The sequence below is a fragment of the Schistocerca cancellata genome, chromosome 7 (assembly GCF_023864275.1).
Source record: "Schistocerca cancellata isolate TAMUIC-IGC-003103 chromosome 7, iqSchCanc2.1, whole genome shotgun sequence".
Taxonomy (NCBI): Eukaryota; Metazoa; Arthropoda; class Insecta; order Orthoptera; family Acrididae; genus Schistocerca; species Schistocerca cancellata.
This window is the reverse complement of record NC_064632.1, coordinates 232538020-232551806: the sequence shown is the minus strand read 5'-3', so window position 1 is coordinate 232551806 and position 13787 is coordinate 232538020. Positions and strand designations below refer to the sequence as shown.

At 38.3% G+C, this 13787-nt stretch overlaps 1 protein-coding gene across 1 annotated transcript in view; it reads right to left on the bottom strand.

Moving 5' to 3' along the window:
- Window positions 1–13787, bottom strand: part of LOC126092059 (exportin-2) — a 171711-nt gene that overhangs the window by 22366 nt on the left and 135558 nt on the right. The window contains exon 15 of the mRNA XM_049907465.1: window positions 2162–2364. Within this exon, the coding sequence (XP_049763422.1) occupies window positions 2162–2364 (203 nt within the window). The remainder of the gene's footprint in view (window positions 1–2161; window positions 2365–13787) is intronic.

The following is a 13787-nucleotide window of genomic DNA, read 5'->3' as shown; positions in this document are numbered from 1 at the left end:
GCCAGCCCCTCTATCTCTTTGTTATATTTGTTTCACATCTTTATATGAGATTTTCCATTAATCATTTATATCATTTTAGTTCAACAGAACTTTCAGAAAGGTTGAATAACAGTAAGTACTCTTTCTGTCTTGGCCATGTACTGCCACAAACTTTGCTGAAGTAGAAGAAAAATGAACAGGAAGGAAGTGATTTTTTTAATGGCCATGGATCAGTGTGTCATTATGTCTTCAGAAACACATATTGTTTAAGAGAGTAGCAGGTTAAGTACTGCACGAAAGATACACATCTCCATTATTATTTCTCTCAGTAATCTGAACTGATTAACTGCATTCCTTTCTTGAGTAAAATGGTGTCATTAAAACAAATTTTATAAGGCAATCCTTTATCTACATTACTGCAAGTAATTAAGTGAATCAAATGCACAATACTAACTGCCACTGCAAGTAAAAATAGTTTATGGAGAGTTAGAAGTGAGGTTGCTTGCCGCATTACTGTGATAGCACAATGTAACGAAAAAAGAGGTCATTCCAGTTGATCCTCAACAGGAACACTTCATCAAATAACATTACTTACAAACAAGCAAAGAGAAAGAGAGAGAGAGAGAGAGAGAGAGAGAGAGAGAGAGAGAGAGAAGGCTTGTTTAGAACACACATTAAGAGAAGAAAGAACTAATGAGTATGTGCCTCACAGATTTTCTCCACATATCTTTAGTGATCACTTGGAGCAGCAATCCCTCACATGTAACACTTATTAGATTTAATCTTTCACTCATCAGCTGAGTGTGGGTGATGTGAAACTGCCCAACATATTAGACTTACATGCCAGCATGTTTAATTCTCAGCACAGTGGAGGATAAATTCTGGGAACACACCCTAGGCTGTAGTTAAATGTTTCTATGTGATAACTTTTTTTTTCTAAGAGTGTACATCCAGGAAAGTTTGCACAATAGCCTTTGACCACTTTCAAAGGTAGGAGAGGAGAACTGGAAGATTAATGCTGTCAAGTGTCACACCGAGATAGATGAAATAGTAAGAGCCTTGATCATGAAAGCAGAAGTCCAGGTTAGATTCCTGGATCTGCACATAATTTTAAACCACTGAGATGTTTTTGTCTCATATTGACTAAAGAAACCAATTTAATACTATACAAAAAAGAAAAATCACTTAAGAAAACCATAAAATCATGAAGTCAAAATGAATGGCCTCTTTATCAGTTATGAAACCAAAATAGGTTGGGGAAGGAGACAAAGGATGGGCAGGTAATTCGGCCCTAGGCTGAGTGAGATTCACCAGCTGGGTACTTAGAGACATAGGAACAAAAATCAGAAAAGCTTTGGAAATTAGAATTTGAAATTACAAAACCAGAAGTTTAGAAGTGTAATCTGAAGTAGGAAGAGGTTCAAGAACCATAAATTTATAACAACAGGGAGGGAGAAAGGAAGGAAGGAAACTTAGGATTTAATGTTCCATTCACACTGAGGTCATTAGACATGTGGCACAAACTCAGAATGGGAAAGGAAGTCAGTTGTGCTCAATGCGATTTACAGACATCAAGGAAAACCTAAATCTAAATGGTCAGACAAGAATTTGAATAGCCGTTCTTCAAATAACAGTCCAATGTTTCACGATAGCACAACCTGCTAAATTATGATCCTTCAGTTTCATGTGCACTTTCTTTACTGCTGTCAGCAGGGTGCAGTTAACTGTTATGCATATCAAAAGGAAAGCTAATGAAATTCTAACACTGAAGACTGGTATTTTATTTTAGTCAACACAGAACAAGAGTGAGTATAGTACTGTTGGCATTCGTCACAAGTAACTGTGTCAACAACCACTGTCTTAGTCCAACACTGACCGAAGTCATGTTATGAGCTACAGTAATCTGTAACCATCCTATGGAAGTTGACTTCCTGCACAATGGGAGACCAATGTTTTTGTTTTATTTTTGTAGGCATTAGTAGACATGAGACAACAATACTTGATGAAACACTTGATGATGACGACAGCTTCATGATGATGATATACAGCTGAAACATCACACCTTAATGATTCTTACCTACTTGTATTCCAACGGAATCAGATTCAAGTGACTATGAACTACAAATACATTTAAAGCAAGGTAAGCCTTTAAGTGCAAAGATAAGAAAATAAATTAACTTACCACTTTCTGGGTAGCTACTATTTGTGAACCACCCTGAGCAATGAATGCTCTCAGAAGTCCCACAAGTGGGTGAATATTTCCTGGGCGCTCCCACAGAACAGGTGCGAGCAGGCATGGGAACAGCAGCATATATGGTTCTGGGACACCGGACGTGTGCTGCTCCAACATCAGTGACAGCATTTGGAAGACATATGGCACAAACTCTGAAGGGAGAAATATGAAATAGCAAATTTCATACGATTCACCATTTCAAAAATAAGGTATTCCCTCAGTTATACAGACAACATAAATACATATCAGGTAAGTACTATTAACTTCCTGCGAGAAATGACTTTTTTAAAGTTATAAAACATGTTTTCAAAGAATAAGTATGGCCACAAACTTCACGACAGTTTCTGTTTTCAGTGCACTTAAGAGTACAAGATGTTTTCAAAGTGTTCTGATGAATGTAACCAGAAGTATAGAAGATAAACATTTACACTATAACAAAGTATATGTTAATCACATACAGTACCATCATGTTGTTGTTGTTGTTGTTGTTGTGGTCTTCAGTCCTGAGACTGGTTTGATGCAGCTCTCTATGCTACTCTATCCTGTGCAAGCCTCTTCATCTCCCAGTACCACTGCAGCCTACATCCTTCTGAATCTGCTTAGCGTATTCATCTCTTGGTCTCCCTCTACGATTTTTACCCTCCATGCTGCCCTCCAGTACTAAATTGGTGACCCCTTGATGCCTCAGAACATGTCCTACCAACCGATCCCTTCTTCTAGTCAAGTTGTGCCACAAACTCCTTTTCTCCCCAATTCTATTCAATACCTCCTCATTAGTTGTGTGATATACCCATCTAATCTTCAGCATTCTTCTGTAGCACCACATTTCGAAAGCTTCTATTCTCTTCTTGTCTAAACTATTTATCGTCCATGTTTCACTTCCATACATGGCTACACTCCATACAAATACTTTCAGAAACGACTGCCTGACACTTAAATCAATACTCTACAGAAATGCTTTCCTTGCCATTGCCAGTCTACATTTTATATCCTCTCTACTTCGACCATCATCAGTTATTTTGCTCCCCAAATAGCAAAACTTCTTTACTACTTTAAGTGTCTCATTTCCTAATCTAATTCCCGCAGCATCACCCGACTTAATTCGACTACATTCCATTATCCTCGTTTTGCTTTTGTTGATGTTCATCTTATACCCTCCTTTCAAGACACTGTCCATTCCATTCAACTGCTCTTCCAAGTCCTCTGCTGTCTCTGACAGAATTACAATGTCATCGGCGAACCCCAAAGTTTTTATTTCTTCTCCTTGGCTTTTAATACCTACTCCGAACTTTTCTTTTGTTTCCTTTACTGCTTGCTCAATATACAGATTGAATAGCATCAGGGAGAGGCTACAACCCTGTCTCACTCCCTTCCCAACCACTGCTTCCTTTTCATGTCCCTCGACTCAAAACTGCCATCTGATTTCTGTACAAATTGTAAATAGCCTTTCACTCCCTGTATTTTACCCCTGCTGCCTTCCGAATTTGAAAGAGAGTATTCCAGTCAACATTGTCAAAAGCTTTCTCTAACTCTACAAATGCTAGAAACGTAGGTTTGCCTTTCCTTAATCTTTCTTCTAAGATAAGTCGTAGGGTCAATATTGCCTCACGTGTTCCAACATTTCTACGGAATCCAAACTGATCCTCCCCGAGGTCGGCTTCTACCAGTTTTTCCATTTGTCTATGATTCGCGTTAGTATTTTGCAGCTGTGACTTATTAAACTGATAGTTCGGTAATTTTCACATCTGTCAACACCTGCTTTCTTTGGGATTGAAATTATTCTATTCTTCTTGAAGTCTGAGGGTATTTCACCTGTCTCATACATCTTGCTCACCAGATGGTAGAGTTTTGTCAGGACTGGCTCTCCCAAGGCCGTCAGCAGTTCTAATGGAATGTTGTCTACTCCCGGGGCCTTGTTTCGACTTAGGTCTTTCAGTGCTCTGTCAAACTCTTCACGCAGTATTATATCTCCCATTTCATCTTCATCTACATCCTCTTCCATTTCCATAATTTTGTCCTCAAGAAAATCGCCCCTGTATAGACCCTCTATATACTCCTTACACCTTTCTGCTTTCCCTTCTTGTAACACAATTTTATGACAGTTCTGGCAGAGTGGACAAAGTATCATTTTCTCCAACAGTTATATCAACACATCAACTTGTGTAATTACACATATTGTATATTTTAATGTATGCATGCATGTATGTAAGCCATTTTTTGGAAATAGTTTCAAAAAATTTATGAGACACTTTAAACAGGTAATGGAAGAGTTTCCTTTCACACAACAGATGATAGATTAGAATATTATTACAGTGCACAAACCACTACTGCTGTTTTTTAGACAATAGACTCTAATGAATAGTGCTCACAAATAAACAAATACACTGTCCAGTCACATTTATGTGACCACCTGTCAAAAGCCTGCATAGCCGCCTTTTGCAGTAGAGACAACTGCAGAATAAATGTGGTTCTGGAAGGTACCAAGGTGTGGAGCCATGCCAACTCCAGTGCCATGGCCAGCTGCACTAGGTCTATTGGTTGAGGATCCAAGGTGTGAACAGCCCGGTCAAGGTGGTCCCACAGATACTCAACTGGATTTAAATCCAGGAAGCCTGGTGGATGGGGGAGTATGGTAAACTCATCCTGGTGCTCTTTGAACTATGCACGTACACTGTGAGCTCGGTGACACATTGAAGTGTCAAGCTGGTAGTTGCTATCGTGCTGTTTCAGAACCATGCACGTAAACTGCAAGCTGTGTGACATGTTGCATTGTTTTGTTGGGAGATGCTACCAAGCTGTTTCAGAAATATTTCCACCTTTTGCCCCAAAGCCAATGATCTTGCCCTTTTGCATGTCAGCTAAATTGCTCCATTCCCACATTACGACAACAAGTCCACTGTTCTTCATGTCCCCCGACATGCTTTATATACCCTCTACTGCTAGTGCTGCCACCTGTCATCTCTTACTCATTATTACATATTTACATCATTTGCAGGTAGTGCTCACATTAATGTGACTGGACCATGTAGTGTGAAGCATTAAGTTATGGTGTATTTAGATTTATTTACTGTAACAGCCAACTCAAAAAGAGAGAGAGAGAGAGAGAGAGAGAGAGAGAGAGAGAGAGGGAGGGAGGGAGGGAGGGAGAGAGAGAGACTAAGATTTGATGTCCTCAGACAACGATGTCATTAAACAGAACACTAGATCGGAACACAAGGCAAAGACAGGGACCGAATTCAGTCACATCCTTTAAAAAGGAATCACATCTCATCTCATAGTTAATTCAGGAAAATTTTTAATCTGGATGGTTGGCTGAGGATTTCAATATCTCACCTCCCAAATATCAACCAAGTTCCTCAACTTCTGTACTGTGTCACATGGTCAAATAGTTTTATATCTCAGAGTCTACGTCTTACACTATATATTTCAATGCTAAGGAATGCTAAAAATCCTGCTTGGTATGGCCAATACTATGTAACATCATATGAGTACACTGACAGAACTGTAATTTCAAAGAACAGTCTTCACAAAATCATTAATAACAGAGAACGTGAAGGATATAATATTCCTAAAATATTTATAGGAAGAAGTGGTAATAAAAGTACACCATAAAATGATTAAAATTCTGCCACATGCATGCAATATCATTTTAAGATTAACCACACACAGATGGAGCACGACTTTTAACAATGTCTTACAGCATTACTACTGCACTTTGGTTATCATAAGGCAACTTGAGACTACAGACAACAGGTACAATTGGTTTCATGCAGCACTGCAATGCAGTCACTAGATAAATAGTTCTCATTACTCAGGATCACTGCAAAGGATGAAAATACCCAAATCAAATACAACTTTTGCAGTTCTGTTAATATAGTAACACTGTACAGTAATGAGAAATCAAACACCATGTGGTACAATCAGGCACTGGCCTTATACATACTTTTAACACTGTATTTACAATGAGACTTTTGAGATATCTTCTCCTAGTAAGGATAAGTGCAATACTACCAACTTACAGCACCTGAATATGAATGGATGAACAAGGATTTGTATACTGCTCCTTGAAAATATGCGAGTCGACAGCTTTACCCAATGCACCACCTCTCACAAACCGGCCGTCCCCTCTGCGCAGCTAGCGACTCATCCCAACTCTCTCTCTGCCTGCCTCCCAGCTTCCTCTCACTCTAGCCACTCCATCTAACATTACTCCCCCCCCCCCCCCCCCACCACCACCACCACCAGTCCACCCGCCAAAAAGTAACATTGGCATTGTGTGTGTGTGTGTGTGTGCATTTTATTTTACTCTAGCTTGTCAAAGTATAAAATGACAACTCAATGCTTCTGCTTTTCAGTGTGTGGCTTCTTTTAATCCTAAAGTACTCTCCCAATATGTATCACTTGCATTCTGACTCTTTGACTGTTTTGTTTCAACAACGAACACTGTGTCTTCTGTACCACATACCAACTGTGTGATACGCCAGAAGAGTTTCTAACAAACAGATCACAGCGTGTCATTTTTAATGGAGAGAACTCTTTAGACGTAAAAGTACCTTAGGAGTGCCCCATGGGACTGTTATCAGACTATTACTTTTCACAATATAAATAAATGACCTACTAGATAACATCATCAGTTTCTTGAGGCTTTTGGTAGATGATGCTGTAGTATACAGAGGAGTCATGATGCTACAAAACTGTAGCAAAATGCAAGATGACCTGCAGAGGAACTAAGCTCGGTGCAGGAAGTGGCAACTGAATCTCAATAAACAGATGTTGCGTATTCTGAATACATAGACAGAAATGTTCTTTACTGTATGATTACCCAATAGCAGAACAATCACTGGAAGCAGTTACTTCCATAAAATGCATATTGAGTGATCTGAAATGGAATTATCACATAAAATTAATCACAAGTATCACAAGTAAGGCAGATACCTTATAGATTCATTAGAGAAATCCTCAGGCCATGTAGTCCATCAGCACAGGAAGTAGCTTACCAATCATTTGTTCAACCAATACTCGAATACTGTTCATCAGTACTGGATCCGTACATCAAGATAGGAAACTGACAGGAAATAGAGAAGAGCCAAGAGGAGCATCATGTTTCGTTACATGTTCATTTAGTAAGGATGAATGCGTCACAAAGGTGATCAACCAACTCCAGTGGCAGACACTGCAAGAGAGGCTTTCTGGACACGTGTGTGGTTTATTGTCAAAGTTCCAATAGCGTACGTTCCTAGAAGAGTCAACAAATATGTTACTTTTCCTTACATATATCTCACAAAAAGACCATGGAGATAAAATTGGAGTCAACATGGAGGCTTACCAGCAATTATTCTTCCCATGAACTATTCGTGACTGAAATGGGAAGGGTGAAAGTGACAGTGGTACACAAAGCATCCCCGTCACACACCGCAAGGTGGCTTGCAGAGTGTACATGTAGATGTATAATTGTCATGATACACCATGTCATTAAGTGCTGCAAATGTGCAACATACTGGCACTGACTTCCACTATATTTTCAAAATGTTAATTTGCTACCTCTTCCTACAACAATCCACAAAGCAAATGTGGGTTTTAAAAAAAAAAAAAAAAAAGAGAGAGAGAGAGAGAGAGAGAGAGAGAGAGAGGGAAGAAGAAGAAAGAAGAAGAAGAAATGCTGCCAAAATTACGAAAGTATTATGTAAATATTTCAAAAACCTAAACATTTGTAGTTTGATATCGCAACCAAAACACACATACTTGACTCATTAGTTTAATGAGAATGAGTAGAAAATTTCTGTCCAAAAAAATATTTGTTCACAACATTCACAACCCCACATAAAAAACCACATACTGTCAAACATGTACAACATGTTGCTCTAAGCTATAAAATTGTGTGTTCATTGTCTTTCTACACAGAAATAGTAATTAAATGGACGGAACTGAAGCCAAAAATGAAGTTCATACATTTGTCAACATACATTGCAATGACCTGCAACCAATACATTACTAACAATGAAGTGCGGTAGGTGTGACAAAGTAGATATCAGCCATACAGGCAGAAACTTTTATCACACAATACAAGGAACATACATACAAACATAATAATAATAATAATAATAATAATAATAATACAGCATATGCTGAAATCACAGTCACAAATGCTCATACTGTGGCATATTCAGTCTGATTTCAAAATTTTACGTCACAAACACAAAAGCATCTCACTTAATGTGCTGAAAGAAGATGAAATCTACACTAACATGAATAATGACTGTGAGAAACCCCTTAACGAACAACGTAAATTTGGTAATGGTATCTACACTAACATTTTTTAAGACTTGCTGTAACTGAGTTAATCACAATTTGGTCCCCGCTGTAAACCTCGGTCCTTACTGTAAAAGAGGTTTGACAGTGATGACGATGTCTGCCACAGCCCACCTGATATCAACACAAACCCACATTCAAATTACACTGTAAGCTGATTGTCTGCCTGTTCTACAGCTACTGAATGCTGATGCATCACCAACACAGGAAATGACTGCTGATATGACATTGGACACCCACCTCCTCATCATACCTACGTTCTTTTGCGTATTTTTATGTCTCATCTTTCGCACTTTCTGTAATTTTTTAGATTACTGCTACTATTTTTCACATATTGGTTCATTTTTAGACATAATTACATAATATTCTTTGTTCAGAAGTTATCCACTGCATTACATTTTCTTGCATCATTTTACAAAAATGATTTTTGCACATACAGTAATTTGCGACTGTATGAACCTGACATCTGAGGTATAATTACTCCTGGTAAATACTGTTACCACCCCTTTCACCAAGGCCAAGATTTGTTGCTTTTATCCATTATTTAAGTATCACACATAATGTTGAACAGTTAAATTGATAACCGTATATCTGCTGCATCACTATGTATCAGCTATATTAGGTGTGGGCAAACAGCATCCTGCTAATGGTTTTTGCATGGCCCACCAAGATAGTCAGATATTTTACATCAAGACAATTGGAATTTTTACGTAAAAATTTATAGCTTTTATGAAATGCGACATTAACTAATGCATGCAATCATTTTAAAAGGTGTGGCCCTCTGCTAACCTCTGCTTCCACAGAGTGATGCCTGAGCCAAGGCTACAGGATTCTTTTCTAGGGATCAGAGACATAAAACATGGATACTATTTTCAAACCACCAAAAAAAATTGTAAAAATAATAACTAAAAATAGTGGTTGGGGGATCACTGTAAATAACTATTTAAAAAACAGGTTATCTTTACTGCACCAAGGGAGTACACTGACCACCCTGCGGTGCATGTCAGGTAAAACATTAGTAAGTATTTCACTAATAGTTCTACACATAATCATGGAAAGAGTGCCAGTTTTGACAAACAAAAAAATGAAAACAGTATTTTCTATCTGAGAAGAAATGTGCGATAAATTGCTCAAGCTAATGCAAAAGATCACAAAAATACATCTATTTAAAAAGGCATATAAAACATACTTCCTAAGTATTAGATAGTCAAAGATTGTGCAGAGGACTCAGAGTAGAGGTTAACAACAAAAGGAGGACAACTGAAAATATGCCAAGATCTGTAGTGCATTATTGTAATTTCTTCTCATTCTCCTGAGCACAGCATCTCACTTGTCATGGAGGAACAGTGACCCAGTTGTCCAGATGGACTTAAGTGAGGACTGGGGGTGTGAACTGGAAAGAGTAGCACGTTTACAGGCATGGATTCAGTTCTTTGAGCAAACTGGAGGGACTGCAAGAAACATAGCAACATGTTCATGGCCTGTAATCAATTGTGGGTGTGTACACTGGAGCAGTCCAAACTTATGTTTTACATTACAAGTTTTCTGGTGCAAAAGAACATCAAACAATCAAGACCAAGCGAATGAGGCAGTCCATTTGTTAAGGCACTGACTTCATATTCAGGTGGCTGGAGTTTGCTCAGTCCATCCATCCTGATTTACATTTTCTGAATAATTTCAGGCAAATGCCACAACAGCTTGTTCACTAACGCCATGGCCAACTGTGTGTCCTATCCTTGTAAAAAACATATTATTACATTCCTTTGGTATGTATATTAGACTTAGTTATTTTCATTTATTATGATGATAAATCCTGTATCACTGTGAGATGACCCCTGAATGAAAAAAAATAAATAATGTAATTAGCTTGCTTGCTTTCTGTGTTTTTGTACTAAATTGATGTTTATGATCCACAAGTTCTGAAATGTAGTTTTATTTTTATTATGTATAAACAATGATGTCCGTAAGGGTGCAAGTGGTTTTCTGTTCCATTCAACAGAAATCTGAGTAAGACTGAAAGTTCAAAAGCTTAATTAGATATCAAGAGCACCAGTCTCCTCAAAGGTAAAAGTAACTTCATTTCAAGGAATACATAAATTTCACTATAGTAATTTTGCTAAATGAAGTGAGATTCGGAGCAACACGACAGTTTTCTTATTGACTTGTTGAGTCAGTGGTTGACAGTCACATTCAGACTTATCACATTGTCCAGTACTTAAGAGTTTAGAATGGCGCTAATCCTGCTATTTGATTTTCAAATTCCAGATGGAACTGACACGACACTTTTGTGTTAGAACACTGACTGAAGTTTGGGCAACAATTACATACTTGGCTTCTGACTGACTCATTATTCATGATAAGCTTTCTTCCTTGGATTATCTTCATGATTTGTGATGGCAACCAGTACTTTCTGTATACAATTACATTTATATGTGTCCTATAAATAATCATTTATAAGTGATTTACAAAATCATGTGAACAGTTTTAGTTTATATTTTTACAGTAAAACAGTACACCATGCCAAAACATTATGAGACATGATACTGCACAATAATGGAGAATCATGTCATTTATATGAGAATGAAATCAGTAGCCATGCTGAGGAAAACAACACACTGCCACAAGTTCTTACTCCCAAAATTATTTTCAATCCCTTTTGACACTGTATTTGCATGGTTTTTTGATGTATGACTGTCTACATTTTGTTTGACATGACCAACATACCATCAATCTCAATTCTTAGAGTTGCTTTTACGTAACTTTCATGACTCTAGCTATATTAGCAATTAACTAAGTAATGACTTGCCTTTTAATGTCTTAGGAACCAACTGTTTAAATTTATTATCATCATCATCACAATTATGTGGTAATTTGAGCCTAAACTGCAGATGGTGATGAAGATATTATTATGCCTTGACGATGAAATACGAGAGATATTTCGTGTGACGTGTTGCTATGTTAAAAAAGCCTTACTTTATGCTGTGCATTTGGGCATGGGGTTTGGGGAAGGGGGAAAAGAACTATCTAATCAATGAATAGTTGCTGGATGGTTGCCCTTTCTCTGTGAAACATCTTTCTTAAAGAAAGTCACGTGGGCCACTCACAACTCAAGCAGAAATTCTCTCTATAACACACACTATGTTCCAACAACTCATCACAGTTCAGCTCTGACCAATTTCTCCCTAACTTCACATCTGATTCATTACAGTTCTTTAATCTCCGAGGGAGGATTTTTCTTCATGCAACTTTCAGTTAATCCATATTCCTCCAGAACCTCAACTCCCCCTCCCCCATTCGCTTAACTCTTGTCATCCTCAGACCAACAAATCACCTTTCTTGATGTCCACTTCCAACTCAAAGATGATTCTTTCAGTACTCCATCCACATCAAACCTACCAATCACCAACAATACCTCAATTTCGACAGCTGCCACTCATTCCACATTGAGAAGTGCCTACTATGTAGCTTATGTGTGGTCATCGCATCTGCAATGACAAGTAGTCACTCTCTAAGTTGTGTGCAACATTGACTCGGTTTCAAGTAGTGCAGTACATGACCTCAGTTCATGGCTTGTAGAAAATAAACTAACGTTAAATCACAGTAAGACTCAGTTTTTACAGTTTCTAACACACAATTCAACAAAACCTGATGTTTTAATCTCACAGAACGGGCATATGATTAGTGAAACTGAACAGTTCAAATTCCTAGGTGTTCAGATAGATAGTAAGCTGTCGTGGAAAGCCCATGTTCAGGATCTTGTTCAAAGACTTAATACTGCCATTTTCACTATTCGAATGGTATCGAAAGTGAGTGATACTTCGACACGTAAATTAGTCTACTTTGCTTATTTTCATTTACTTATGTCGTATGGTATTATGTTTTGGGGTAACTCTTCCCATTCTAGAAGGATATTTTTGGCTCAGAAACGGGCGGTTCGGGCAATAAGTGGTGTGAGTTCACGAACCTCTTGTCGACCTCTGTTCACGAGTCTGGGTATTTTGACACTGGCCTCTCAATATGTATATTCCTTATTGTCGTTTCTTGTTACCAATATTAGTTTATTTCCAACAATAAGCAGCTTTCACTCGGTTAATACTTGGCAGAAATCAAACCTCCATTTGGATCGGACTTCCTTAACTCTTGTGCAAAAAGGTGTGCAGTATACTGCTGCATCCATTTTCAATAAGCTGCCACTTGAATTCAAAAATCTTAGCAGTAATCCACGTGCTTTCAAATCGAAACTGAAGAGTTTCCTAATGGGTCACTCCTTCTATTCTGTTGAGGAGTTCCTTGAAAAATTAAGCTGATTCTCATTGTATCACTGATAGCGTTTGCTTAAACTTATGGACTGATTTTCTTTCAGCTTCATGAACATTTATTTTTATCTGTTATTACTTTTATGTTGTAAGTTCATGTACTGACATGTTCCATGACCTTGGAGATTTGCTCCTCAATTTGGCCCTAAGGAACTTGACATGTAAATAAATAAAAAATAAATAAATACACCAAGGGTCTCGCTGATGACTTTACAGACTGAAATTACACTCACCACCTTGTCCACAAATGAGTCTCCCCTACCTTCTCTCCTCAATCACCTACCATCCCTCATACACCATTGATCAGCCAAAAAACAGCTACCTGCTCAAGACTCGGTACCACTCACAATAGGGGCAAATGACTCATGTTCTACACCAGAGTTTGGACTATCTCTTATCAGTCCCTAAAATGAGAAATATACTCCTCATTATACTCCACTCCCATGCAAAGTGGTATTCTGCTGTCCACCCAACCTACACAATATCACTGTCTGTCTCTAGTCCACTCCTGATCCCAACCCCTTGCCCCACAGATTTATATTCCTGTAACAGACCTAGAAGCAAGGCCTATCCTATACATCCTCCCTTTACACCTACTCCACTCCTACAATCACAGGCACTTCTTAACCACCAAAGATGGGGCTACCTTTAAAAGCAGCCATGTGGTGTACTATCTTAACTGCAAACATTGTACAGCATTCTACGTGAACATGATCAATAACAAGCTGTCTTCCACATGAAAGGCCACTACCAAACTTTGGGCAAGAGACAGCTGTACCATTCAACTGCTATGCATGCCACACAACAGGGTGTGCTCAATTTTGACTGCTTCACAGCCTGTGCCTTCTGGAATCTTCACATCAACACTAGCTTTTCTGAACACACACACACACACACACACACACACACACACACACACTGTCTATCTCCTTTTCTTGACCTCTCATCCT